General features: G+C 40.7%; 1 protein-coding gene across 2 annotated transcripts; it reads right to left on the bottom strand.

Moving 5' to 3' along the window:
• Positions 1–161: 161 nt before the first annotated feature.
• TTLL12 (tubulin tyrosine ligase like 12) lies at positions 162–27508 on the bottom strand. Of its 2 annotated transcripts, XM_027797471.2 has the most exons (15): positions 27318–27443; positions 26005–26066; positions 20546–20721; positions 18202–18400; positions 16248–16407; positions 15534–15667; positions 12307–12383; positions 8187–8303; positions 7884–8078; positions 6212–6323; positions 5224–5375; positions 5057–5138; positions 4523–4591; positions 2647–2785; positions 162–686 (listed from the first exon to the last, which is right to left on the bottom strand). In XM_027797471.2, the coding sequence occupies exons 3-15, from the start codon at positions 20689–20691 to the stop codon at positions 535–537; spliced, it is 1734 nt and encodes a 577-aa protein (XP_027653272.1). In that variant the 5' UTR covers positions 20692–20721; positions 26005–26066; positions 27318–27443; the 3' UTR covers positions 162–534. The 2 variants fall into 2 exon arrangements, with proteins under 2 accessions (XP_027653272.1, XP_005433752.4); XM_005433695.4 differs by lacking the exon at positions 26005–26066 and having other exon boundaries at positions 27318–27508.
• Positions 27509–27971: the final 463 nt, after the last annotated feature.

Genomic DNA, 27971 nt, shown 5'->3' with positions numbered 1-27971 from the left:
GGTTTTGTTTGCCTTTTTCTAAACAAGAAAAAATGAGGAGCCATCAAATCTTGAATCTCATTACTCTAGTAGTTCATTGCACTGAAATACCGTATTAGTTTCCCAGTTTAGATCTTTGCATAGGAGGGACAGACAAAACAGACGTACAAACTCCAACATGATTCAGTAAATTATAGTTTTAATGCTGACACAGGGAACTTGTGCAATGTTTCCCAGCAAGCAAGCAATCAGGCTACCTGAAAAACAAGTCAATTGCTCCAGTTACTGTCCTGTTTTGAGGTCTCCCATATTCGATAAACAAGACATTTGGTCAACACAAACTCATGATTTATAGAGCTAAGCAAGACAAGGAAAATGTAGACAAAACAATCATCAATACAGTATATGGTATATGCATATTCTTCTGACATTTTTTTTTTTCTTCCTGGGTTACCAGTGTAGGAAAATTGTTGCATCAGCAGCTCATAGAACTGAAATATAAATCTTGCTGTTAAGCATATCTAGGAAGGAAATTAATAGTCAAGCCTTCTGTGGCTAGACAATGCACGTCACATGGCAGCTCTCTGTTTCATCCAGAAATAGGGTGCTGAAGACATCATTAAAAAAGGTAGGGTGGTACTTGCAGGCTCTATCACAGTCAGGATTAAAGTTCACTTCCAGGATCTGAGGCTGCATAATTCTTTTCCCTGCAAAGGGGAACACAAACATTGCCTCAACACAAGCTCTGTAGAGAACGTGAATCAGGACCTGTCTTCAAGCCAGAGATTATAGAAAACTACTGGAAAAAGCCATCTTTTATGACCCAAGCTGGCAAGCCGGTAGGGTGTTTTTATTTCAGTGTGTTTGGGTTCCTTTGGAGGGATGAAAGTCTGTTCTACCATCATTATCCAAAGGACAATTATCCAACAGTTTCTGCTATTATTGTGCTAATCCAATGCTTTATTTAGAATGAGAATTTGCAGCAATTTAATAGGATGATCTCCTTGATACAGCTGTCTTGCTTGACAGTTTGAAACATCTTTCAGAAAACTGCTTCCCTTTTCATGTTTCAGTACAAACCTTCCTTTCTTAAAGACTTCTACCTTCCCAGTTTCCCAGTGCTAGCAGTCCTGTTCTTTCACACTCCAGCCACTCCCACCTGCCACTTCATCTCACTCCTGAAGTAAGGGAGTTTCATTTTCTCTCAAAACTTCATCAGTACAGTTCAGAAACAAATACATGCTATGCAAAGAAAAAACAAAGTATTTTATTTCTGTCTGGTGTTGAGATTGTAAGTGAGGGTACAAGCTTCTGATGCATAGGTAAATCATACTATGCTCTGCTCAGATACAACTAACCTATTTATCCATAGGCTGCCTACAGCATCACATCTGTGACCTTGGCACCCACATCCCCATCTTCAAAAGGCTAGGGATGTGCGCAGCTTGTGTTCAGCCAGGGCTGTAATGTGAGCTTGGTCCTTTTACTACAATAGTTTTCCTCAAGGTAGTAATAATAGCGAGTTGCTTTGCCTTTCCTATTCAGTCAGCTCTGGGACAGGTGAAAGAGCATTTGACTTGGACATAGCAGACCCAGATTCAATCCCCTGCTCCACCTGATTGGAACAGCAAAGACTCAATTCTCTACCTCCTGTTTCTCAAGCATCTCCCTCCATGAAAGTGATTCAATATTTACAGAATCAACTACTGCAGCAGTGGGCTAGGGGCACCCACCCAACATACAACACCTAATTACTCTTCTGACAAACCTGGGCATAAGCAATTAATTTTTCCTGTATCCCAGGGGCAACGTCAAAGAAAAAAGTACACACTGTTCTGTTTAATACTCCCCTGGCACTCCTTTCTGTGTTGGCACCTCTGCTGCTTTTCTACCTACAAAAGACGCGTGTCTTGTACACTTTTGTACAAGGACATTGTTGAGCCTCCTGGTGAGGTAATAAAAGAATTCACCCTATTTAGTGAATTTTGCTACCAGTCCTCCACAACTGGCTGGAAGAAAGGTCCAGGCAGCCATGCTGTAGCACTAACATGAAGCAGCTTCAGATACATGGTCTTGCAGGGACCTGGCAACAACTGTGTGATGGTCCCGAGGACATCAACAGCACTGAAATGGTGAAGGTGGTCCCTTCCATGCTTTAATAAGTAACTGTGCATTGAAGACACCGGGTCCACGCCTGGAAGCCACAGATAGTAAGATGTCACTAAGGTTTTCATAGAGACAGGTATTTCAGACATTCTCTCACCACAAATAGGAAAGAAAACTCGCTGCTGTCAGAGTAACTACACTGCTGTACAGTTGAGGTTGGTTTCTTTTTTTTTTTGTGTGTGTGTGTGTGTATATGTGGTGGTTTGTTTGGTGTTTTTTTGTTTAAAAAAACCCCCAGAGCACAGCAGTAGCAGGGGCACAAGGGAAGCAAGGACTCAGCCAAGTACAGTTAACAGCTCCCCCATCACTCCTGTTAACCAGCATGGTGGATGCTAACCCCGCAGATCTGCAACTACAGATATACTTTGATGTCAGTAGGAGGCACAGAACACACAATTTACATTGCTTGAAAAAACAGTAAGAGTTCAGACAGAAGAAATAAATTTCTGAAAGGGTCCACAAATATAAAGAATTCAATATTCCAAGAAACGAGCTTCTCACCATCTCTGCTGGTGTCCCATTTAAGCATCAAGTCAACAGCATATATTGCTCTTGACGATGGATAATCACAGATGCCAAGAGGTGCAGGTTTAGCTGAAGCAACTTGGAACAGTTCAGCAAATGCCTTAAAAATATTTGCCTAATAACAGAAAAAGGTATCCGAATGAGAAGTGAGGTTCCAATAACTCATAAATAGAAGCAACAAACATTTTTAATCACTTCATTCACACAGCTTTTTAAAGAGTTTGCGTAAGTTACCCTAGCCAACAAATTATAATTGTGCACAGTATTAGCTTCAAAATGGCATTTAGACCTAAAGACAATACAGAGAAAGTGCTGAGCACCTGGAAATAATATCCATGGCCTTTTCTGGGGAGCAAGTCAGTATCACAGAAATCCTGAAAACAGGGAATTTAATATTAGCATTAACCCTCTTTCTCAGGCATTATGTACAGTACTGCACTTATGTGTAGAGGAGGGGAAGAAGAAAGCCCAGGAGAGTGCTGTGAAGACCAGCAGTACAGCTGTGAAGTTCTACCTTTTTCCTGCCTATTAAATTGTATTAGTTTTGTTTTGTTCTGCAATGAAAAATCTTCTACCTACTTACACCCCTGTAAAAATGGTCATGGGGACATTGAGATTTTAACATACTACATTGGTATTTTGAGCAACAGTCAGATACCCAACGTGAAAGTGAAATAAAACAGAAAGAACATACAGGTGTGAATTTTAGCACTGAGTTATACTACAGTGAACCATTCCTTCTAAAATAAAAAGATGGTGTAGTACTTCCTATTCTGCACACAGTACCACTTTAGGTAACCTACAGTATGTATCTGACATCTCTCTTCCTTGTAGTCTCTTCCAGACTATTTTAAACATAATGCTGCAAAACCTGTCATACCTGAGCATCATTGATTGGGTATGAGGGTCTACTTAAAACTGATGTAAATTAATTTATGGAAGTCAGCCCACAGCTGGGCAATTTATTAATTTTCGAAAGCATATGCTCATATAAATGCTCAGCTACTGTTTATTCTGCATCTTTTAGCTCCTGATAAATATGCAATTATGCAACCAAACCACTCAGTTTTGTGCATGTTTCTGAACCACCCCTTCACATTCAGCTTCTTCTTTCAAGCATGAATTACAGACAAAGATCAATGAGAAGGCACTCATCTGCCTTCCTGCATATTTTATGGAACTACAGTACTTAGAGCTTCCTCGTCCCAGATAAAAGACGCCCTATTATTAGGGAACCATCTGTTTTCTTGTGAAAAAGCCATTAATGTGATGACCAGGGCACAGGGCTCTAGCCAGCTTACTAACACAGAGAAGTTGTGCCAGCAGCTGGAAATTCTGCAGTGCAGTCTCAAAGGCAAGAATTAATTTAATTAACAGGGGTTCTAACTTAGTATCTCAGAGACAACAGTGAGCAACATCTGTAGTGATCAGCACGCTTTATATTCTGGACTTCCCTGCCTTTTGCATGAAGTACTAAATCTTCACAACCATGCACTTAGATTACTGGCAACCTGCAAAAAAGAATTTGCAAGCAAAAAAGATCCTGATCGCAGGATCCTGATGGTAGTCAGGACTGGCTTTATTAGTAAGTCCAATATAAAGAATTCTCATAGTGTAATCATGAAATAAAATTCTCAAATGCTAACAACAAAGTGTTTTGGGGGGCAATTATGCTAAGTTAAGCAATGCTTCTAAAGTAAAGGTTAACATCTGATATCATTTGTGGAACTGATACACATGAAGTATGTCTCATGAGAAAAACCCAAACCACCCAACACTTCTGGAAAAGCTTGTTTGTTGAGTAAAAAAACAGATCCATGAACATTTACACAAGAAAGATGAACTGACTTACTTGTACTGTTGTCCAAGGATATTCAGGATACTGTTTTTCAAACAGAGGAATAAATTCTTCACAGTGTACCTAAAACAGTTTAGCAACATCAAAGACCATTTTGGTTGGGAATGACTGAGCAAACATGACAAGAAAATAGAGTATCAAGTATTTCTTGCCATTCATGCAAATCCAGGTAGAGAACTAGGGAATTAGACAGCTCCTGAATATCTTCCTTGTTACAGTATTCCTCGTTATAGAAGATCACACTAAAGCCTTTGACAATGTTTAATTCCCATTTTAATAATTCTTTTACTGCTCTCTATCAATTTGGGTTATATTCAGGATGTAGGTTTGTATTACCTTATATAATCACTGATGACTGGTGTGTGTGGGGGGGGGGAGAGGAAAATATTTGCTTAGGACTTTGGGTACTTTCAACACCCTGACTGCTCGTTTAAGTGGAACAGGTTATTTGGCAACAGTCACAAAGGAGGCACTAGAAGATTTTCTAACAGTAGAAAGGCAAGGGAGTGTTTTGGACTGTTTGCTTACCTGTTTTAATGTGATACCGGGAGCGTAATTCATGACTGTGAAATGCTTCTCATAGTCATCCAAATCGTCAAGTGAAAATGCCCTAAAGGAATAAAACAATGCCTTGGTTTCCAAAGTATCAGTTTTAATTCTAAGCCCCTCTACATTAGTGAGGGGAACATAATTACCGATTTGAAAAGCGCAGCCAGAATACATCATAGATATACAGTTTGAGTGGTTTCACAGACCGCAGCAATACAACATAACGGATATCAAATTTAACCATCCCCACATCTTCTCGGTGAAACAAAACTGGGTTCTCAATATATTTGCACACTACCTACAACAAAACAAAAACACAGTAAATATAATTAAACTGAAATGAAAACAAAGTGTCACTGGAACTCAATGATTTAAGGTGTCCTTATATGCACTTCAGGATTTCTTTTAGAAATGTGTACCAATGCACAATGTTGTTACGCAAATAGGTACCTTTTATCAAACTCTTTGACATCAGGGTGGGGTAAAGTGGGAAGCCAAAATGTGCTTAATTGTACAAAAAAAAAAAAATCACAGAATTTTATTTCTGTTTTGGTGAGCTTGTTTTAAACTAGAAATGTGAAGCAATTCTTTGTGCATTTCTGCATTCCAGAAAATACACATAGTCCGCAAACCAAGAGAAATAAAGCTAAAGTGACACTGTGAGGTATGACTGTGTATCGCTCCCTATAAAAAGCTCCACGATTCACCCGTTGTTGGCAAAGGCGGTACTTTGTGCCACTGAGTAGAGCTGTGGATCAGCAATAATGAACCACCACAGGACAGAAGCAATAATATACCAGAATTTATGAACAACACTAACTATACCTAATGTGTGTTCATCTGCCAGTCTGAGGATTAGCGTTACAGCATCACCACACTGGAGTATTCATTACTGTCAGGGCAAGTTTTATTTTTTAAACAAGAAAACAGCAGGCTCCAAGTTCATCACTGCAACAAATGAAGCTGACCAATTTGAATCTGAATCAATTCTGAATTGACTGAAACAGTGTGCTTATGGCCAGCATATGAATTTTGTGGAAGATAAATTTCCTTCTTTGCATTTTTAGACTCCTCCTATGAAGCATTTTTTTCAGCTGTTGCCTTTAAATCACATTCAAAACCATGCACTCTAACCTTTGGGCTGCTTTCCCTATGCCTGATGATATTGTTAAGACTGTTGGTGATGTGGGTATCCAGGCTCCTGGCCAAGTTCCATGGTTTGCATATCCAGTGATTGTCTTCTCCTCTGGGGGAAGAGAGAGAGGGAGGGAGGGAGAGAGAGAAGAGCCAAAACCTGTAAGTATCCACCTCATTCGTCTGTCTGAACATTCACTTGAACTGATTTAGGTACTCCCCTGAATAAATACTTTATAAAGCCATGGGCTACGGTGCAAGAACTAAGGAGTTTTAACTGACAACTGGGAGCAACAGGCCTTAGGCATAACGGAGAGAAAAGGCACTGGTAGCTTTCAATGATCTTTTCAGTTCAGGCCCAGCATGCTTTCACTGTTTATTTCCTCCTTCTGCATCCCCCTCCTTCAAAAGGGGAAAAACTCCCCATCAACAGCACAGCATCACCATGAACACGCACAGGTCACAGTGCAATCTGCAGTTTTCCAAGTTGATTCCCTAATTACATCTCCAAATCATTCACATTAAATGACACCATAACTCAGCTCTTTGGGAAGAAATCACGTAATATTTCAACAGTTCAAATTGCAAGAAAACAAAAGCACACCACCACTTTCTCACCCTCTAGTAGCTAGGTACCTCAAGGGGAAAATTCTTTGAAATATCCTTGAAGAAAACAGGCAACATGCTGGTCTTTCAATGTGTCTTTCTGAGTAAGGGCAGGGTAACACCTGATGTCATCCTTTCCTCAATCTATTAAAGCATCCTAAGAAATTTCTTGAGCTTCATGATAAATAGCATAAACTGAGCTAAAGTTAGTGGTGTTAACTTCAGAGGTCTGTTTTGTTTGTTAATTTGAAAATTCCTATCCCCTCCTTCCCATTCCCTATATACACATTGCAATCACTGTCAATCCTTGAAATTAAAAAGGAATCAAAACATCATACACTAGGGATACATGTAAGGAATACTCTCTCCTGGTCAAGCCAGTCAATAACAGAATACTTAGAGCAAAGAACGGCCAAATTAAACACCTGGCAGGTGGCACCATAAGCAAGCATTACCAAAGCAGCAATCTTTCAACCAGAACACTCCATGGCAGGCATAAGAGCTTATTCCATTAGCAGTACCTAATGATCTCTTTCTCTCTCTTACTAAAAGAAAATCTTAGTTTTCATCCACTCCAAGGCAGCTGCAGCAGCAGAAAGAGCATGCTATTTAAAACCCTAAAGCTCCACAACTGCTTTAGGCTAACACTAAAGCTGTTTTACTTTCACAGCCTTATGGAACCCAAGTACCCAGTACACAACCCTATAAACATTTTCCACTCTGGCTTAAGAGCAAGAACAACGGCTACTGGTCCCCTGGAGAAAAAAACCCTACATTTGTTGTAAACACATTTCGATCCTTTGAATATTTGTTAAATACAAGACCTAACATCTTGACTAGACAAAAAGCAACACAAATCTGTATTCAAATCATGGTGAAGTTTCTGCGTTTCAAAATGCATTGCTTAAGCTCACAGTTTCCAGGTAAAATTCACTTGAACATAAATGCAGGAAGAGCAAACTGATGGCAGTATACAGCTGCTAAGCCCAAAATGTAGGCTTACTGCTATTTGAAGGAAGTGGGATCAAGAAAGCACAAAAAGCACAGAAGGGGATACACAAGCTACCTTCTGTCACGTTGCTGAAAGTAGCTGATGAACTGAGGCAATTCTGTTTGAAGGTTAAAAGTACGAGGCAACCATCTTGGCCCGTCTGGTCCTCCAGCTCGTCTAGAAATGGATGCCAGGCAGTCTTTGACAGTCAGGAGGTTCTCACACGGGAACTGGTTCAGCATTACCTCAGGCCTTTCCTCACTTAGCTTTCTACAAAACAGAGAAGTTGTTGGGTGAAGAAGGAAGCTTGGGAGGCCTTTGGGAGCACAGCTTTTATAGCAAAAACCTAAATGGTATTATCAGAGGAACAATTGCAACCTATAATCTTTGAAGTGTGAGAAGTTGTAGAGGATGTCTGCTTCTCCCTCGTTGTCTGTGAATACAAACCGGGGATGTGTCAGGTTGTTGAGGACTTGCTGAATGTCTGTGAAAACTCTAGAAAAAAAGGCATATGAAGAAAAATGTCAGTTTGGTTTCTGAAACTGATTAACTTGTGTTGGAACAGAGAAAAGTTTTAAGCTTAGCTTTCTACAAGAATTATGCTTTACCAATACACACTTTCTGTGACAATCTCAATCTATACAAACACTTTAAATTGAAGTGGGACAGATTAAAAACCCCTGTACTTTGAGGCAGATATCTCAAAGATACTTTAGCTCCTACAACTTCACAAAAATGGCAATTCAGAAGACAACGACTAAGTCCCTGACAGAGAAGCACCAACATGAAATCACTATTCTACATGAAAAGCCCCTGCATGAGAGAGACCTTATAAATGCCTTCATTGCAGGAAGAGCTCTAAAAATCAAACTGCTGTCATCAACGAGAATTAATAGGAAAACTTGACAGTTTAATCTAGCAGCCTCAGAAAACTATTTTCATTTGTTCAGAACTTCACACACAGAAATTTCTAAATAATCAAAACATATGGAAGTATGCGCAGGAAGTACACACAACTGAAGTTTAATATAAATCCTCTCCCAGCCCCATTAAAAAAACACATCAAAACGCAACCCAAACCTGATACGCATTACAAAACATAACTAAGAATAAGGCAAGATGTTGCATATCTTACTAAATACCTCCTTCAAATAAACCCAACAACTTCACTATCTGACATGCTAAAATAAGCAGATAGCAATATACATCATTTTGGTGTTTTTACAGTTAAAGTGAGGTCATTCAGAATTCAGCATGATGACTCAAGAAGACAGACTGACATAGGAAATAGTTCTCATAATAAGGGAACATTGAACAGACTAAGCAACTGCTCGTTTTTCCCATGAGAAACCACTACATTCTTCCTCCTCTCCTGACCTATTCTTATCAACTGTGTAAGTTTCCTCTCCTCCTCTGCTACTAACGAATTGGAAGATACATTCCCCTGAGACAGACTTCTCTGAAATGAACTGTAAAACCAGCCCAGTCACAGGGGGAAATACATTATTTAAAAAGAAATGTACGTAAGATGTTTTGCATAGCTCAATGTGTGACATACTACAATGGTTATACTGTTTATGCTGGAGCCCAAGATTAAGAGAGTTGACTTCATTTCATTGTAGATGAAGAGAGTCAGCCTGGCACCCCTGTTCAAGTCACCAATATTTCCCCACTGTTGCAACAGAGCAAAGTTAGTATCTTTATACAGCCCCACTAGCATTTCTTTCTACAATACGTGGCTTCTTCTTCTAAGTCTGCACACTAGGGGAAAGCACAATACCAAATTTGATGTACTGGATCCAGTACAAGGTTCCATCAAACCCATTTCATATACAAGCTACCTAAATATCCACTGGTGTGGAGCAACTTTTAGTCCTTGCTGAAGCAAAAGTGAATCAAAGCAGTGACCTGAAGATAAAAGGGAAAGATAAAAGGAAGTCTTGAAGCATCCAACATCCCCACACAAACATGCATGCAAGAACACATGCAACGTAAGAAATACTAGAATTTAAGTTGCTCATGATCAGCCCCTTACAAACAGACCCTACAACATAAGTTATCATCCCGCAAAGACACTAGTCCTGTGTAGCTGGATCCAAACCTAACTAACAGGTCTTCTCTGGTATTCCCTTGTTTTTAGTTAACTAAGTTGGTACACGTTACAATGTCTGCTCTGATAACAAACATCCACATATAGACATAAAAATACAGACAGATAAAAAAAAATGTGCCAAGTCCCATTCTGGGTTTGACAGATGACAGAACCTCTACACTGCAGTACTGTGGTATTAGCAGACCTATTTTGGACCTTTCACTCCGATATGAATGACACAGTGAACTAATGAAGCCAGCTGACCATAACTCCTGAATGATTTTTTTCCCTCCTTGTCATACAGAAGTCCTGGTAGAGATGCTACAAAGTCTGGGATTAAAGAAGTTATTATTTGGTGGAATTGTGCAAATAAGATAAAACATGTTAAATGTTACTTAATTTATATAAAGCATTTAAAGCTAAGAAGCAGTTATGAGAATCAACTCCCAAAGCACAGAGCTGACAAGCTCTGATCAAAACAAAGAGTTGTCATCTTGTCACAGCTCTTCAGGCATCTCTACAAAATTACTGATGTAGCTGAAGAGAATCAAAAAAGAGAAGATCAAAAGTGATGATCAAGCCCAACACAAACTGGAAGGACTTTCCATATGAATTTTGTCTTTGAAACATTTAGTTCTTTTAATCCACCTTTTTTTCAAGCCAGCAATCAGCACAGCTGGATAGAACAATCTCCCTAGGGCAGCAGTTACTATTAATGCTACAAGATCTACTTGAACCTGTAATTTTGCTATATTAAACTACATGTTACTTGCTCCCTTGCTTTTCAGGATTCAGGTTAAACATTTATTTCATTTTCCCATTCTCTGTCTTAGCTTTACTTGGAAACAAGATGACTAAGAACTTGTCCCAGGTTCTAAACTTCATAACTGCATGCATTTAACATCTTCCAAATCCCCTACACAGCGGCAATACACAAGGCAGAGCTTGCACATTAACAAGCCACACACATCTACCCAGCTTCACACATTCCCATCTGTCCATCCATGGTGGCAGCCTTAAAACCATTCAAGCTTTGAAAGGGGCCAAGAGCACTGGAAGACTGTAGCTCCCACTAGGTCATCTGGACTCTGAGATGCTACCCTGCTCCTGGAGGAACTTTAGCAGATAAAATTTAGAATGCAAGGAGGACCTTCTGGCCTCCTGTGGAGGCCAAGTTGCTCTCCTTTCTCCACTCCAGACAGAAACTGGATAAAGAAGAGAACCTTTAGGAGTACATGGACAAAGTGTTGATGACATTCCTTAGAAGGAGAACAGGAAGGATTTGGCATGTCTCCCCCATTCCTTCCCTGATGCGAATGCCATTCACCTGAAATACGAGATGCGAAATAAAGAGGTAGCAGTGAAAAATAAGTCAACATTTCCCAAGATCCTCAGTTTCTTTTCATCTCTATGAGAACAGAGCTACCTTTGCCTCCCTTATCTGAAATAGAGGCAAGTACACTAGATGAGTAAGCTTTTGCTTATTCTCAGTCTAGTAACCAGAGATTTAAACAACTCAATGAAATATAAGACTATCACTGAACAAGTTAACAAATGTCTCTCAAATCAAAGTGACTTTGATTTTCAGTAATTCTTCTCAAGTAAAGTTCATCAAAAGAATAACAAATCCCCTCAACACAAGAAGCTGGGGTGTGAGTATACCTACCAAACATGTTTTAGTCAAACCTCAACCCTTAAGCAAAACGTTGCAAGCAAGAGCTTGGGATTCCAGTGTCAGACTACAAACACCCTGGAGTGCAACTCGCAGCACATGCTATGTAATGCTATGCTTTTCTGGAATAAAACTAGTAATAAGGCAGTCTAGCCATGCAGTGCAACTGCTTTTGCTCACAAAAATCCTTTAGCTTTGCAACATTCTTCCAGCTTTCTTCTGAAATACTTTCACACCATACACTCCCATCTTTGTTGTAAGGCACGTACCCAGTTTAAAACATCCCAGGTTTTGACAAGATTCCTGTGTGGCAATCTCAACTGAAGGGGAATAGTCTGTTATATTCACACAGCTCAGAGAAGCACATGTACCCCTATGGACATGCATGCTATAATGTAGAAGAGAAGTCTTTAGTCTTTCTTACATACTTTAGCTATATTCCATGGTTAAGAGTTGCATAATGTTGTAACTTTCCTTTCACCCAGAAGGTGGCACTTACTTAAAAAAACCAATGATCTAATGTATATTTTTAGACATTCTGTAAGTGACAATCCATTTACTCTGAAGAATCCAACAAGAACAACTAGTAAGTCAGCATCTTAAGCAAGTCGCTACGTATAAACACACCTTCAGCTTGCCTGTTGTTCAAAGCTGGAAAAAGCTGTTCAGCCTCAGCACACTCCAATTATTATATTTAATATTGGTAAGAAAGCATTGTGTTTGCAGATACGTACTTGAAAACTTTGCCTTTGTCAAAAACTGGTGGGTTTATTGCTATAGGTAGTTTTTCCTTGTTTTCTGCTAAAATAGCCTAAAAACCAAAACAAAACAGAAAAACACACAGAAAGTTAATACTAGGCAGAATAAATTAGCAGCCTCAGGTCAATGTCCACAATATTCAGCAGATATGAACAGCAGCTTAGACCAAGCTGAATTTTGAAGTGTGCACAATCAGGTTACTAAAAGAAGTGACTGAAAACCAACATAAGCTTTAAGAATAAGCTACAGGTAAAACATTCTGTATGATTTGATGTTCATCCAAGTGTTTTATTAGCAATAGCCTATTGAAATTTTCTTGAATTGTAAACCTTTACAGGTGGTTTTCTACAATTCCTTTCTCTACGTAAGTATTTAAATACATATATAAAGGTGCATTTGTAGTCACAGTAAAAATGACAGTCCAACTGAACATCTTATTGATCCATTGCCTTCAGCGCAGGCGAATTCCACCAAATACATTCTAATAAATATAGTGCTGTGTAATATGCTGCTCAGAAAAAACCAATCAGGACGAGCAGAGGCAGAAGGGAATCAGAGGTAAGAGGCCATTAGTAAAAAAGGAACAAGAAATCTGCTTCAAGACCAGGGCTTATCAACACACCCTGAGAAACTCCTGTTTCTCCTAAGCATTAAACAAAGTATCAAGTTATAGATGATCATATGCAGTGAAAGATGAAGTTACTATCTTCCCCCAAAAAACAGAAACCTGACCATTTAGCCATAGTGTTTTATTACAAATAACTAAAAAAAATAGTAATTATAGGAGGCTGGAACCTAATTCTGCTCCTGCAAAAATGAACAAAAGGCTTTTTGCAGTCTTCAGTAGTAAACATTCTTGAAAAATCACACTCCATCTTTTACAACACCTCTGACTGATAAAAGGAAACGCATATTGGGATCATTGCTGATACCCTGTCACAGGAAGTAGCTCACAGAAATTCTAGGATGGGAGGAGTACATCTTGAGAAACTGATGTAGTTGCTGTTTTGCAAGAGCACCCCGAGTTCCAGCTGCTGGAGGCTGTCCTCATAAGCAGCAGTGGTAAAGTGTCCGTGCAGCCATGGACATACCTCTTTACCTTTAAGGCTGTTATAGGGAATACAATCATACATAACCGGAAAGCATAAACAAAACCATAATCAAAGATCTCAGACATCACTTTCTAAAACAGACTGGACAGTACAAATACAAAATAATTCCACAATCACCTGACAATAGGAAGAGAGCCTGTACTCTTAAGAGAAGCCTACAGTTCTCAGAACATACCAGAGGATTCATTACTGTCTTTTCAGCGACTCAAGTGCAGGGAGCTGTTGCGGAACAGCAACTACTCTAGCCCCCTCAACAGATGCTTCTTCCATCCCAGACATTTCATTAAAGGCCACCTCCCCTGACACTGGTTTCTGCAACCACTGCCCAACCATTACGCATGTACCATTTCAGTTACAGCCTCTGTGGTCTGCGTTGAAGACTAGAATTGGGTAACAGAGCAAAGAGCAGGTAAGTGTTGAGCCACAATGTTGCTGTAACAACTCTGTGATTCTTTTAAATAGAACACTGAAGCCTTCAGGTTTATTTAAAGGAAAATTAGAATAAGAAATACAACATCCTTAGCTACAGTAAAAACAAACAACACAGCCCATTTAAGAAGTGATTATTTTCACACAGTAGTAAAGCAGAAATTGTACAGCAATAGCAGCAAGCAATTTTGAAACTGTATGACTTGCATAAACATTTAGAAACATTTTCACACAATTGAATTTCCCAGCTTAACTGCTGGCTCACATATTAATGCTGTGAACAGACCTCTGAAGTTGTCTGTACTTTTTTGCACAGGTAGCTCTGCTTATGTGAAAACGGCAATTGGCATCAGCAACATGATATCTCTTTATAGCCATCTCACTTCTGGTGTTCAAGGATCTGCAAGGCCCTAAGCTATTTTTCACGGGTCTGTCACCAGTTAAGACTTTAATCTACAGCTAGACATTCTGAAGTAAAAGAAAGGTCTGTTGGTTGGTTCTAGCATCACTGTCTTCCTGTCATGTCTTCTCAATAGCCGAGTGGCAGACACACAATAAAGGTAAAAAAGGATAATTTGAGAAGATGTTTTTAAGGTGCGGCAGTAAAGGAGTATGCTGTTTGCTCATTTGCCAAACACAGCTCTTTAAACTTGACCTGACCATCCCAAACCAGAGAACACATGCAAAAAATTGCCTTATCTGAGACCCAGGCACTTTTGCCAAGAGAACACCTGTATGACGTGGAACTATGGGTACACTGTTGTTCCTCATCTGTGAATGCAAAGTACGCCTCTCTTCCAAAACCACAAAATCCCAACCAGGCAATCTGACTTCAGTTACAAAACAGCTTAGCTATTTTGAGTGTACTCTCATTTGGCAGAAGCAGGTTAACTTCATTTCTGACTAGATACTGTTAACAAGCTGGATCCAGCATCTTTTGCCTATCCTCTATCATAAGAAACAGGTAGATGGGGTATAAATTTTTCTTTAGAAGCCGCACTTTGAACAGTTAGTGGCCAGTCATCATCCTCATAGGCATCAGGTTTCTTCGTTTTTCTTAAAAAGGAATCTCATGAAGACTTAGTTCATGAAAAGAGGATTTCAAACAACGGTAATTTCACATCCTTAAAATACCACAAGCATTAGTAGAAAGGAGAGCAAAACAGATGAGCACTTTGTAACAGTGCCATCAAATTAAAGATGTCTCTGCTCCAATATGCAATGGTTCTAATCCATGACATGAAATGAGTAACAGGCTGAAAAATACAGCCACTCCTAAAATAATAAAATAAATCTTTCTGTAATTCAAGACTGACCAGAAGTGCTACAATAATACATCAGATTGGTAAGCCTATTAGACATGTATCAAATATCTAACTGGAAGATGGGTACCTTATAAGAAGTACCTTGTAGCATGCTTGTAAAAATTACTGCAGTAACACATTAGAACTCACGCTTCAGTTTTTAAACAGTTAAACATTGTATGTAGGACATTTCTTGTCTCACCATGCTTTCTTCAAAAATTTTTCTTTATTTAATATCTGTACTCTAAATCAATCTTTAAGCCTAAAAAGCAAAGTCAGAACTCCCGCAATGTTTTTTTTAGATACTGCCTCCTCTTAAAAGAGATAAAATATGAGATTAACTTGTTAAAATTATACCTGGTAATGCTCATCTGATGGCTCTGGTGTAAAACAGTTGACATCCAGCACTTCAGCAGGTACCCACGGTAACAAGACACACTTCCTGATCAAGCGATCTGTTTCCCCATGAGCATAATCACGAGTCACTTCATCTGCAGCAAAACAAAGAGAACCTTTAGGAATTGCCCTTCATTCTCCACTGCAAATCTTCCTCATGGCATATCACACAAATAAAAGTTGAAAAGTTAATACTATAGTGTTCATTATTTAAATGTAAAATTAAATTTAAAAACTACATTAAGAAGGGTATTATTTAGGATGCAAAAATTAGTCTGAAGCCATTTCTCATCCACATGATGGGGGCCCCCAACCAAGATGACAGGAATAAATCTTTGGCCTGGCATTTCCCAACTGCCAGTACTTTAATTTCTGACTCAAAGCTGCAAACAGACTTTGAAGGAAATTTTCTGCTCTCCGAGACAGTGATTCAAGATATAAGATCTCTGTCAATAAAACATTAACAATATTTTTTGACTGATAAAGGCCTCTATGTCACATAAATTATGGAAATATCCAGCAGAGATCTTTTACATTTGATAGCATTACAAATATGCAATCATTTTGGTCTTGAAATATTTGTTTTACTGCAAAGTGCTCAATGACTTGTAAGAATATGCCCTGTCTTTTATTGCAAGCATAAGAAAACAAATTAAAAATACTTGGCACACTTACCACCAGTTTCAAGGTCTCTCAAAGGCCAGAGAACAGTGTAAGCCATTTGCTGTGGCAGGTAGAACAGAGGTGCTGTTGCAAAACTAGGCTGATCTGAATGCTGAATGCGTGATCCAAATTCATCCATAATGTACCAGACAGGAACCTTCTCCTCTGCAGTCTGCGCGATTAAGAAGAGCGAGACATCCTGCACATAGCAATTGCTAGAAAAGCACCGCAAGACAGAAGGTGCTGGCAGCGCCCACTGCACGATTTCTCTGTTTCCTACTCTAGCCAAGATTGTGAGCAGGTGCTAGGCAGACAGTAACACTCTCACCCCTGCAACTCTGAGGCTAAGCCAGCCTAGCATCCAGCCACTGCTGGGAACAGCCTGTTGCTATGTCAACTGCACAGTCCCATCATCTTTCTTATGCTACTGCCTAGAAGACCAGCTTCCCCTACACCAAACTAGCTAGGTTCAGGGCGCCAAACCAGCAGAAGGCTGTCTGGTAGGATTAACTTTCCTTCAGTTTCTATCAGAATCACTTTGCTAAAAGGAGTTTCAAGTTTACAGCTTACAAGGGAAGGAGAGCAGAACTCCCTCCTGCAACAACAGCTGGCTGTAAGTGTTACATCATCAAAACATCCCTTCCTGCAACACTTGTCATGATAAAATCCTGGATGAATGAATAAACTTTAAATTGGTTGGTAGCACTATTGTTGCCTTTTTACAGAAGCAGAAATGGAGCACAGAGATTAAACTTAAGATATTCAAGCAGCCCAGTGCCAGAAATATAAGACAAGTTCAACTACAGGCTGAATTAATTGTCTTCTAGGAAATCACTTTTTAAGTGGTAACACAGATAATTCCACCTGACTCACAAGCCATTCATGAAAACAAGATGGGGAACAAAGACACAGGATTGAAAGACTGAGAGAAAATATGCAGATATTCCTTTTATTTACAGAAAAACAAAACAGTCATAACAAATCCTTTTCTCAGGGATTTTTTCAGGCCTGATACTACTGTGAGCAAAGCTGATATCTTAATTGATAAAGACAACCACTCCAGAGAACAACCTCGAGTTCCTGAGCTAATCGGTTCAGACTGGTCATGCTCACACTGCCCAGGGTCAGCCCTGCCTGTTCTGTACAGGGCTTAGCCCAACAAATTCACTGTTCTCTTTAATCCACAAGTCTCACAGTAGCCTAGGAGCTACATTTCAGACCCTACAAAAGGGTTTTTAACTGCACCCTGAGGGTTGTATTCCCTCAGAAATGGCATGTATGCACTTGAGGGTGTTTGAAGGCTCAAGACATGCCAGTACAGTGCTGAAGGACTAAGCAGGGCAGTGGGACCAAGCCTGGTACGGTCTCTTATCGACACTACTTAAAAGTAGCAGCCCTTGGAGTAATCTATGCCTAGAAACACTTAGGCTCCATCTTGAAGCTAGTTGGTTCTCACCTGAGGGTGAACTAACATTTACACAGTACAGACAACCAGTTGTCAAATACAGACCAGGAAGTTATTTGACAGTGTAGGTATATCCCTGGTATGTAAAGCACTCTATACAAGTGCTTGAGAAAAACTGCAAGCACACCTGAGACATTTTTATGTGAGACAATTGATTCACAAGAGGTTCTTGCCTTCACTATGAGAAAGTTTGAGGAGAAAAAATCCATTTAACATACAAGCAGATCTTGCCCTTCTAGCCCCCTTCTTTAGCAGCAGATACTCTTCCTTTCTCTGTAAGAACCTCAAAGTTCTCATCAGAAAGCTGGTAGCAAGCTACCATGCATTTTAGCCCTACATGGCATCTGCTCTCCTTCCAAGCAGATGTTTATTCTGAAATAAAGGATGTAAAGGACCTTTTTTTAACTGAAAATATATCTTTGTTATTAGCCATATACTGGAACATCTTCACTCAGGATTCTCAGAACTTTTTAGCATCCTAATCAGGCTTTAGAGACTTACCCCTTGAGAAAGCTGGTAGGTCTGATTATATTTCCACATTTCCTGCAACACTTGCTCAATGCTTCCCTCATCTGGGATTTCTCCATGAAAGTCGATTCCCATGAGATTTGTCATTCTGTGCAGTAAGCCCGGTACGTGAAGCAGCTGCTGGCGGGCATGTTCAACTCTGTATGTCCAGGCGTGGTCAATGAGGAAAATGCTTAAAGAGAATTGTGGTAACATTATAACCATTGGGTTTGTTTGTTTGGGTTTTTTTCCATGTATGTAGCCAAACGTTCTGTGAATAAGAGCTATTATTTCCTTGCAGATTGTTTGATAACTAGGTCTTCTCTTACTCTCAAAATCACTCCCAGAGCACACACTGCAACATCACAGGTTTGGAACAACTTCCCAGCAGTAACTCGCACTTCGGTTTTGTTCTGGAACATTTATTTTACATTACTTAGTACAGGGGTCCTCAAACTTTTTAAACAGGGGGCCAGCGCGCGGATGAAGTGGCAGGCAGTCATCTGTGGCTGCTTGGTTTCCCCCCCGCAACCCCCGGCAGCGGGGGTGTGTGTGTCTGTAAATACCAGGGGCCGGATTGAGGACCCTGGGGGGCCGTGGGCCGTAGTTTGAGGACCCCTGACTTAGTATTTCCCTGAACATGAGGAGCAAACACAGAACAAGGCACCCAAGTTTGTAAATATAGTTCCCTTTAAAGGGTGGGAACACAAGTTTCTTCCCTTTTGATCAAGTCCACTGCATCAAGCTGATATTCTTGCCTGAAGAGGGAAAACAATACATTATTTTGCCAAAGTATTTGAGGGCCTTGTTAGCCATGAGCTCTGTTACATTTACCATCATCTGTAAAACTAGGTGCAGAGGTCTGATCAAAAGCCTGTATTTGCTATTACAAGAAGGATTACGTTTTAATTCTTTTTATTGTTCCTCCTTGGGTTTTTTGGGGTATCCCCCCTATCTTTGTAGAAAAAAATGCATTGTTTTAGAAGAATTACCATTGTAGCACAAAACAAAATCACAAACAACTGGCACAGCTTCCCTTGACAAGTTTAACCCCTGTTTAGGGTGTACGATTTTTACAAAAAAATCATTCAGCCAGAAGGGTTCTCTACATTTTGGTTATATCCTCTTAGTGAACTAAGTTAGAGAAAAATCTGAATTCTATTTGCTACAAAACAAAACAAAAATCAACCAAGCAAAAAACACAATGAACCCTCCTGCAACAAAACCACCCCACCACCCATATTTCAGAAAGCTGTCATGTACAGCAAGTATCCTTGAACAATTATTGTATCTCATATTCCACATACAGAAGAAACCTCATGTAATCCTAAAATTAAAAACTCCAGAGAATGCTAAGGCCAAGCTCTTTGGAAATGTTTGCGAACAGGCATGTTTGCATACAGCTTCTAATTCACAAGCATCTGAACACTGCAATGAAGCCCAAGATTATCATAGGAGCTGTTTTGAACTTTATAATTTAAGTGTATTCTCAGACTTAGAAAGGCAATGACTTAGGTTAAAGCAGGCACGTAAAGGCAGATACCTATGCTCTATGCTGTTTTTTTACTCATCGGGGCTAAATTCAGATTTTTAGACTTTGTATGTTTCCCTAAGAACTATGAAAGTTCTGGCAAAAGAAGTTTTATAGAACTCAGCAGAACTGTCCTTAGATCTCCAGCAAAAATGACATAATCTCACTGCTATCTATTAACATATGACAAATAATAGCCTGTTCTATGTTTGAAATCAATAAGAACACAAAGCTGTGTTGTAACATCAAGTAGTTTCTTATGCAACTCTTTTCTAGTTTTATAGCTGCACACTAGCCTCATATTCACAATAAATAAGCTGATCCTGAAGAAAGGCAACAATAACTTGATATATTCAATTATGCATGCATAGCATGCAATCACACTCAAACTATATTTTAGTCAACTGGAGGAAATTTGGTAGTCCATGTATCATTACTTTGAAGCTGCTTAGTACCTCCTTAGCCTGAGATTTGCGAAGGTCACAACTGTTTCTTCAGGGTTTTTTTTCCCCAGGGCACACGGGCTTACAGATACAAGGTTTTATTTCTGCAGAATTAATTTCAAGGTTGCCTTTTCTCTATTCTCTCTCTTAGCTTACTAAAACCAATTTCTAGGCATCTTCATGATTTAAAAAGAAACAACATAGCACACAACTTTTCTCAAATAGGCAGCTATATATTACAGTAAGAAAAGAGGATTTCTGAGCAGGATAAAACATGTTTTAAAGCAAACTGTCTATATCATTTTAGGGACTAAGACTACTCAAACACTGAACACTAAACACTAGTTCTGAAATCACTACTCACCTATTGGGATTAGAGGCCTGAAGCCCATTCTCATTTGTTACGATAACTTTGAAACAAGGCTCATTTCCAGGATTTGGTTTCTTTTTTAGTTCTTCTTCCATTTCTTCATCACCTTCTTCCTCCTCATCTGCCTCTTCTACTTGCATTATTCCGAAGTAGTCACCAGCATCAAATACCTGAGATGGAAAGTGTACAAAATATCAAGCAGCTGGTTGAGGCAGTACCCTGATACACATAATGCAACACTTAAAAGGCACTTGTAGACAATTTTGGCCTGCAATCTGCTAAAAATTGGCATTTTTAACTTGAGAGATAAGTGAACAACAGTATTTATTCTTTCACATTTTAACAGAGTTGTTGTTTGGGAAGTTTCTTCAGTTAATATTGGCAAAAAGTTTTGTTGGTTTCTTTGGTACCAGTAGGTCTAGTGATGATTGTGGATTAGTTTAAATCCTCAAAGAATTTTAGAAGCTGAAAATAGAATACCTTTGCTCAGCTTTGCTAAAATCAACAATTTCAGACCTGCAAAACCAGGTGTTACTCAGGCTCCACAACCAAAGTACATTAAGGTGCCTGAGGAAAAAGAGCTTTTACCAACCAAGTTCTGAAGTAGTTAAGAAATCTCAGCATGTTCCCCCTACTCTTCTTTCCCTATAAAAGGAACTGCCCGTGCTCACTCACCTCTGCATGAGCTGGGAGATTCCTTATACTGCTGAAAGTTAAGGTCTATACACTTTACCTCTACTAATGAATGTGCTGAAAGGGGTTTGTTTACATCTTTGCTTTGCTGAAAGTTAAGGTCTATACACTTTACCTCTACTAATGAATGTGCTGAAAGGGGTTTGTTTACATCTTTGCTTCCTCCGGACATAACACCTTCTCATCTAGAACCTACACAAATTATGTAGGTCACTACACAAGTTTCCCTTCTGCCCAAAATCTTGCCAAATGTTGGCCTTGCACATCTTTTGCAGAACCAAGACACTGCTGATAACTTGTGTTAATTCAAAGTAAACATATGCTTTCAGGAAGAAAAAAATGTGTAAGGCCTCAGAAGACTTCTTAAATCCTTTCAGAGGGATTTATTTTGCTAAGTCACTCACACACTAGATAATGAACCAGGAAGGCACAGACAAACCATTTGCCTCAATCTAGTCTCACTAGAAAGTAACAGGAGGGGAGGAAGACCTAGAACGGTGACCTCTAGCTACTGGTTTAATATGCCAAGTGCAGGGATACCTAACCTCCGAAACCACATTATTAGAAGTCATTACTTCTAGTCATTGACAACTTATTAGCTGTAAAATCCCGGTGGCAGCAATAAGCTCTTATTTGTTCAAGTGGGTGTTCCTTCAGAATGATTATTTCTGCTAAGCCCCAACAGAAGGGTGAGGAAATCAACTCCACCTTTGTAAAGCAAGGCCACCTAGACAAAGCAGACAGCTGCCCACAGACACCTAGCAAGGGAGGAAAGCAGTGGGGAAACAACACCTACTTCAGATCTTAATTTAAACCACAGCATGGTATCATAGATCAGATCTAAGTGGAAAAATGCCTAAAATTCCCTCCAGGGAAAAAAAGGCAAGGTATTTTCTTTTGGACTGGGGGTGGAAAAAGAAGATGCCAACAATATGTTGGCTAACTCCACATATATATTTTTCTCAGGGTAAAGAAAATTACCTCACAAAAAACCTCACTGGAGATTAAAAATACACCTACTTAAAAAAATAATCAGAAACTGACTTAACATCCTCCACTTTAGCAGGCATTAAAATAGTCAGTAATTCTAATTTCTTTCTAGTTTTCCAGTGCTGCTAGAAGAGGATAACATTACTCAGTAACAAGCAATATCACAACCTCTTGCTGTTGCAGCAGCCACTAAAGTTTCTTTAAGCCTCTGCTTGGTTGCCTGTAAAATTCATAAGTCATTCATGTAACTGCAGGCAGATTCCAGGTAAAAGAGTTCTTCCTTGCGTGGTTGTCAGTGGTGATCACAATTTATTTTCACCTGGTTAGCTCCCAGCTGGATCAGCTCCCTGATCTGGCTCACTGCACAAATGCTAATCCCAGGCCACAGCAGGCAAAAAGTATACCAAGGAACACGCACTCCACTCCTCCCTGAAGTGATGCTTTGCTGTTCCTGCTGTTGGATCAGAGCTGTCCTCGTCAAGCTCATTAGCCAGCAGAGGATAACACAGCTAAGTGACTTGCAGTCATCAGAAAATTAAAACTGCAAGTACAATTCACTGGAGTCCACTTGACACTTCCAACAGTATGACACTATGTATACTTTCTACACTTGACATTTTGTCTTAAGGAGTTTGTAAGAGCAGGGCTATGAGGTGAGCCAGCTGCTGACTTGGAGATTAGCCTTCACTTGCCACAGGCTCCACCCATTTACCAAACATCCATGATGAACGTTAATATCAAGTTCTACCACTGTGGGAAGCTGTTGGCTTTATGTTTTATTAAATATCAACCAAAGACTTAAAAATGAAGGGGCTCCAAATTCCCCAAGCCAAAGTTTTGGTCTCTCCCTCCAATAGGATCAGCTGTATGAGATTGCAGCAGTTGTATTTAGCAAAAGATATCCACTTTTAATACCTTTCCAGCATAGTTATGCTTAATGAAAACTCTCTCCTAAAGAATTTATAACCTTGAAATAGTGAATTAGATGTATTCCTCATCTGAAACAACTTACACTTCTTGGTACAGCAGCTCAAGACCACCTTAATCTGTGGCTTTTTGTGAGGTTTTTGTTGTTTTTTAAATTCATAATTGATAACACAAACCATTCAGTGGTGAACTGATTGATTTGGCAGAAGTGCCTCGCCAGCAGTATGAACATACAGCTTGTTGAGTGGGTGGCTGACACTGTTGTCCTCTCTTCCCACCTCTCTTCACGAGGATCTGTCAAACTGTAAACCTACTAATGCAGCAACTCCATTAAAGGGATCTTAAGCTACTTGAGCAAAAAACAGCTGGGTAAGATCACATCAGCAATTCAGAAAGTATAACTCTCTGGTTGAAGTAGAACAGGGCAAACCTGCATAAGGTGCTCCACCATTGTAATAATCTCTAGAAGACAGCAAAAGGGGTAGCAACATATTTGGCGGCAAAAATATTTGCAGGCAAAACATGCTTGGGCAAAATCACTCCCTCTTCATATTCAGGTGCAGTTCCAACCTAACAAGCCTAATGAACCAGAGAACATGATAACAAAGCAGGCACATGTCATGACAACTAACATGCACAAGCACCTTCAGCAATTTTCTTTTAGGCACATTGCAAACTGCTCTGAAGGCCACAGGTACCCTCTAAGCAACAGGCTGCCCTCCTCTGCTCTGAAAAATAGTGTCTAGTAGTATTGAACATGCTGCATTCCTTCTAGTAATTCATTTAAAGCCTCTATTTCTAACTGAGATTAAACTTTAAGCAGTCCTTTGCCAGTGATATCACAGGGCCACAAAAAATCTTGCTACAATACACAGAAGCTGCCACTTAACTTAGCATATGGCTGAAATAGGAAAAAAAAAAATAGATGTAGCACTGTATTTCCCAGGCTTATAACCAGACTACACATGGCTTCTCCAGTAACATAAGAAACATTTTAGGGTTTACAGTAAATTATTACACATGCATATGTTTTGTTTTTTAAGTTTCTGCCAGAAACAGAGAAGTTTACCTCCCAGCAGACCGTGAATGCTAAATGCAAAAATAAATAAATAAAAGCAAGTTTATTGATCTAGCAGATATATCATGTTTTGAACAAGCCATCCAATGTAATTCATGGTTACATAATGGTCTCAGAAGGAAACCTGCTCCAGCAGATCTCAAAGTAAATGAAAAAAAAGCCCAAACCTCCACTTATCTCATAGGCTCTAGCCTACACATAGGAGGGAGGATGCATTCACTCGTCTTAAGCATGTGTGTGTGTTGGCAAAAAGCTGCCTGGGCTGGATTCTAGAAGTATTGATGTAAGAGATCTTTATCTGTATTATGGATGCCAACTTTCCAAGTTCTACACTAGAGAGTTTTAATCTTTGTAACAGGTTAGAACAAATGAAAAATCCTTCCTACTTTCACACATGAAACAAGGAAACTCATCCTGTGCTCCATGTTGCACTGATACCCCCTCCTCCAGTTAATCTTTACTACCTAGACTCCCAAAACATTTTCATACTTTCCCTTCACCTTCTTTGTTTTCTTTACTGCTGCTCCTCCACATGGTCCAGTTCTAAGTAAGGTACTGCAGCTCTGTCTCTACCTTCTCAAGGGCTCATCCTAGTCCACGGCACTTCTCACAGCAATTTTCCCTGGACATCCTCGTCTTCATATCCTTTTGCACTTCTGGATAAAACCCAGAAGCTGCAACAGTAGAGACAAGCACCATCAGCAGCCTAATTTATCTGCCTAAGCACACTGAAATTATTATCTCTCCCCACACACTGAAACAGTACAAAAGAGAACACTAAGCCACCACTACAAGCAAAATGAAACAAACAGAAGGAGCAGCCTGCCACCTTAGTTAGGGCATATGCTTTCTTCATCCTACCTTTTGCCACCTTAGCCTCTGTAAAAAGATGAGGACCATGGGTCTACACTCACTCTATTGTCTTACCTCTAAATTTCACACACCCCCCAAAAAATTGGTAACATGCAAGAATTTCAGCCACAGGACACAACTCTTAAGCCCACGTCACATCACAGCACAATTCCGAAGTTTGCCAGCTACCTCCAGCTTCATAATACTGGCAATATGGCAATACAACAGCTTGTAAGGAAACCCAAAGTTGCCAGCTTTACATTTCATCCTGTTCCAGTACATCCTTCTCATACCTTCCTATTTAGGCAGAGCAGTATGTATTTCCTGCTCCAAGTCACTTGCACGTATGCTTGTTGAGAGAGGTATAACAGGAAGTTTATGACTGGGCATATGCTTGAGTTAATGTAGATTTATTTTCTCTGTAATACACACCTATTCCTCTTGTTAGCAGTACCAGACACACAACAGTTAGAAAGCAGCAGGAACATATTCAGACCCTTCCTGACTGTATATGCTATAAACACTCAGATTATATCATGACTTGCTAAGCTTCCCTCCTGTCCCAACTTCAAAGCCGAGGTGGGGAAAAGCAGCACTTCAGTAATTAGATACTAGTTTACTTGTACATGGGTGTTAAACTACAGCCCCCTCTCCTTCCTGACTGTCCTATCCTTCCCGTTCAAACTTCTCATCCCATCTCACTTGTTTCTCCACTGCTCATCATGCACTCTAGCACCCCACCACTAAGTTCCCTTCTGACCCCATACCTACATGTTCCCATCAGATCTCCTTCTCTCCTCAGGACTCAAAGTTCACCTCATTCATATTTCCTTCTCCAGGGTGATTCCTTCAGACTCCCTGGAGCACTCTCAAGTCTCCAGACAACTAATTTCGGGTCACGTCTCTTTCCTACCTCAGTTCCTTGTTCCTTTATTGCAGCAAATCCAAGACAGCTTTCCTTACCACCGAGGCTGGCTGTGTATAGGCAAAACAACAACAAAAATTATCTAAATTCAGCTTGTGCCTTTACAAGCTCTCTGTCCACAATGATGCCTTTTCTCCACTTCACTTCTCTTCCCTTTCTCATCACAAAGCTCCAGAAAGCAAGTGAATGGTTACTAAAAACATGAGCAAAAAGGGATTCTCCATCCTGGAGTGTGCCTTTGCTCCTACACTCCCTTCAGTTCAGGTCCAGGTCCAGAGACTCCTGCTGTCAGCTTCAGCTGAAACACACCTAGGCCCTGCAAAAGGATAGTCTGCATCTGCCTGGGCCGGAACAACAGAGGAACTCAAGAAGGCTCACAAAGGGCAATGATACCAAATTTATGTCATTGCATTTATAAATGGTGATTTTACAAAGGCTTACAACTTGCCCAAAATTCAGCCTGATCAAAAGTCACACAGCAACACCACTCTGAGATGCTTTGTAAAGTGGTCCTTGCATTGTTATTGCTTTAAACATTGCCAGACATTCTTCTACCACCACCCAATTCTCTGAAAGAGCTGAACAGCTTTTAATTGCATCAGGAATAAATGAACAACCAACCAGCCAAAAACACTTCCAGCAAATAGCTACAGGTAACTCGGGCATATGCAAGAGAAGCTGACTGCCACAGTTATACATGACTGAGAACATGTAGAACACTGTGGAAGTGAAGAGAACTAGGAAGAAGACAGAAAAAAAACCCAAACAAAAAAAGAGGTAAAAGCCAACCCAAATCATAACGCATTAACATATAACAGGGCCCTGACTTTAGCGTTACTATTGTTGCTTCTCTAAATTCCTTTTTAGCAAAAAGAGCTGAAGGCTTTAGGGCATATTCATCACCTCTCTCCAGTACCAGCTCTCCAGTTACCAGGACTTCGAAACGCTTTCAAGCTTTAGGCTGACAACAATAAGATGAAATCAAACACGCACAATACACCTAATCGCTTTTACAGTGCTTTGGCGAGACAAACAGCACGAAGCTTTCCTCACCCTCCCCTGCTAAGCAACCTCTTGGCTCCCTTCTTCACCCCGGCTGGGAAAGAGGGCCCGCTCCCCACGCCCCCCTCACCATCGCGGGGGGTCGGACGGTTGCTTCCCACCCAGCTGGGGAAGGGAGGAGAAGAGTCCCCTCACTGAGGGGAGCTCCTCTGGAGGGAAACACCGCGCGGCGCTTCCCGCCACAGGGGCTTCCCTCACCACCGTTCCGTTCCGCCCCGCAACGGCCCACGGCCACCCACCTCGCCACGCAGCTTGCGGCACAGGCTCTCCCAGTAGCGCGCCGGGACCCTTGAAGCGCGGAGCGCGGCCCCATGCAGGGCCACGAAGTCCGACAGCTCCAGCTCGCCGTCCGCCGACATGGCCGGGCACCGCCGCCGCGCGCCCCGGCGCCGACCGGAACGCAGCGGGCGGGAGCGGCCCCTGAGGGCGGGAGCTGCGCGCGCGTGGCAGGGCGCTGCCAGGGGCGGGGCCTCGCCGCTCTGAGGGGCGGGCGTTGAGGAGAGGGCGGTCGGTAGCGGGGCGCCGCGGGGAGGCTGCCGCTGCCTTCCAGTCAGCCCTGAGGAGAGGGGTCTGAGGGGGCTCTAAGTCTGCTGGGCAGGTGTGCGGTCTGCCTGCGCTTTGTTCTCCTGCCCTTAAGCTTTAATAAAGTCTCGGCATTCGTAGCACAGTGCTGGCCACAAGATTTTTGAGTTTCCCAGTGTTTTGTGATGAAGGAGCTTTTTGGGAAGGCCCCAGCCATAGCCTCTGAAATGGGTTACCGGTGGGGTGCAGGGCATAACAGGGGCTAACTGCTGGCCGCAGCCATGGGAAATGCTCTCTTCAAGGTGTGTGTGCAGAGGGAAAACTGGTACTGTGTATGGTGTCAAACAGACATTTTTTAAATTAAAGCTTTT

Source organism: Falco cherrug, chromosome 5 (assembly GCF_023634085.1).
Source record: "Falco cherrug isolate bFalChe1 chromosome 5, bFalChe1.pri, whole genome shotgun sequence".
NCBI classification, from domain to species: domain Eukaryota; kingdom Metazoa; phylum Chordata; class Aves; order Falconiformes; family Falconidae; genus Falco; species Falco cherrug.
Note: the sequence above shows the minus strand (reverse complement) of the source record. Positions and strands in the feature narration are given on the sequence as shown.

Coding starts and splice junctions, on each gene's coding strand:
- TTLL12 (XM_005433695.4), bottom strand. CDS start 27,437: ATGTCGGCGGACGGCGAGCTGGAGCTGTCGGACTTCGTGGCCCTGCAT. Junction 16,408..18,201: donor CCTACCAGCTTTCTCAAGGG/GTAAGTCTCTAA, acceptor TTAATCGCGCAG/ACTGCAGAGGAGAAGGTTCC. Junction 2,786..4,522: donor ATCCTTGGACAACAGTACAA/GTAAGTCAGTTC, acceptor TTCTGTTATTAG/GCAAATATTTTTAAGGCATT.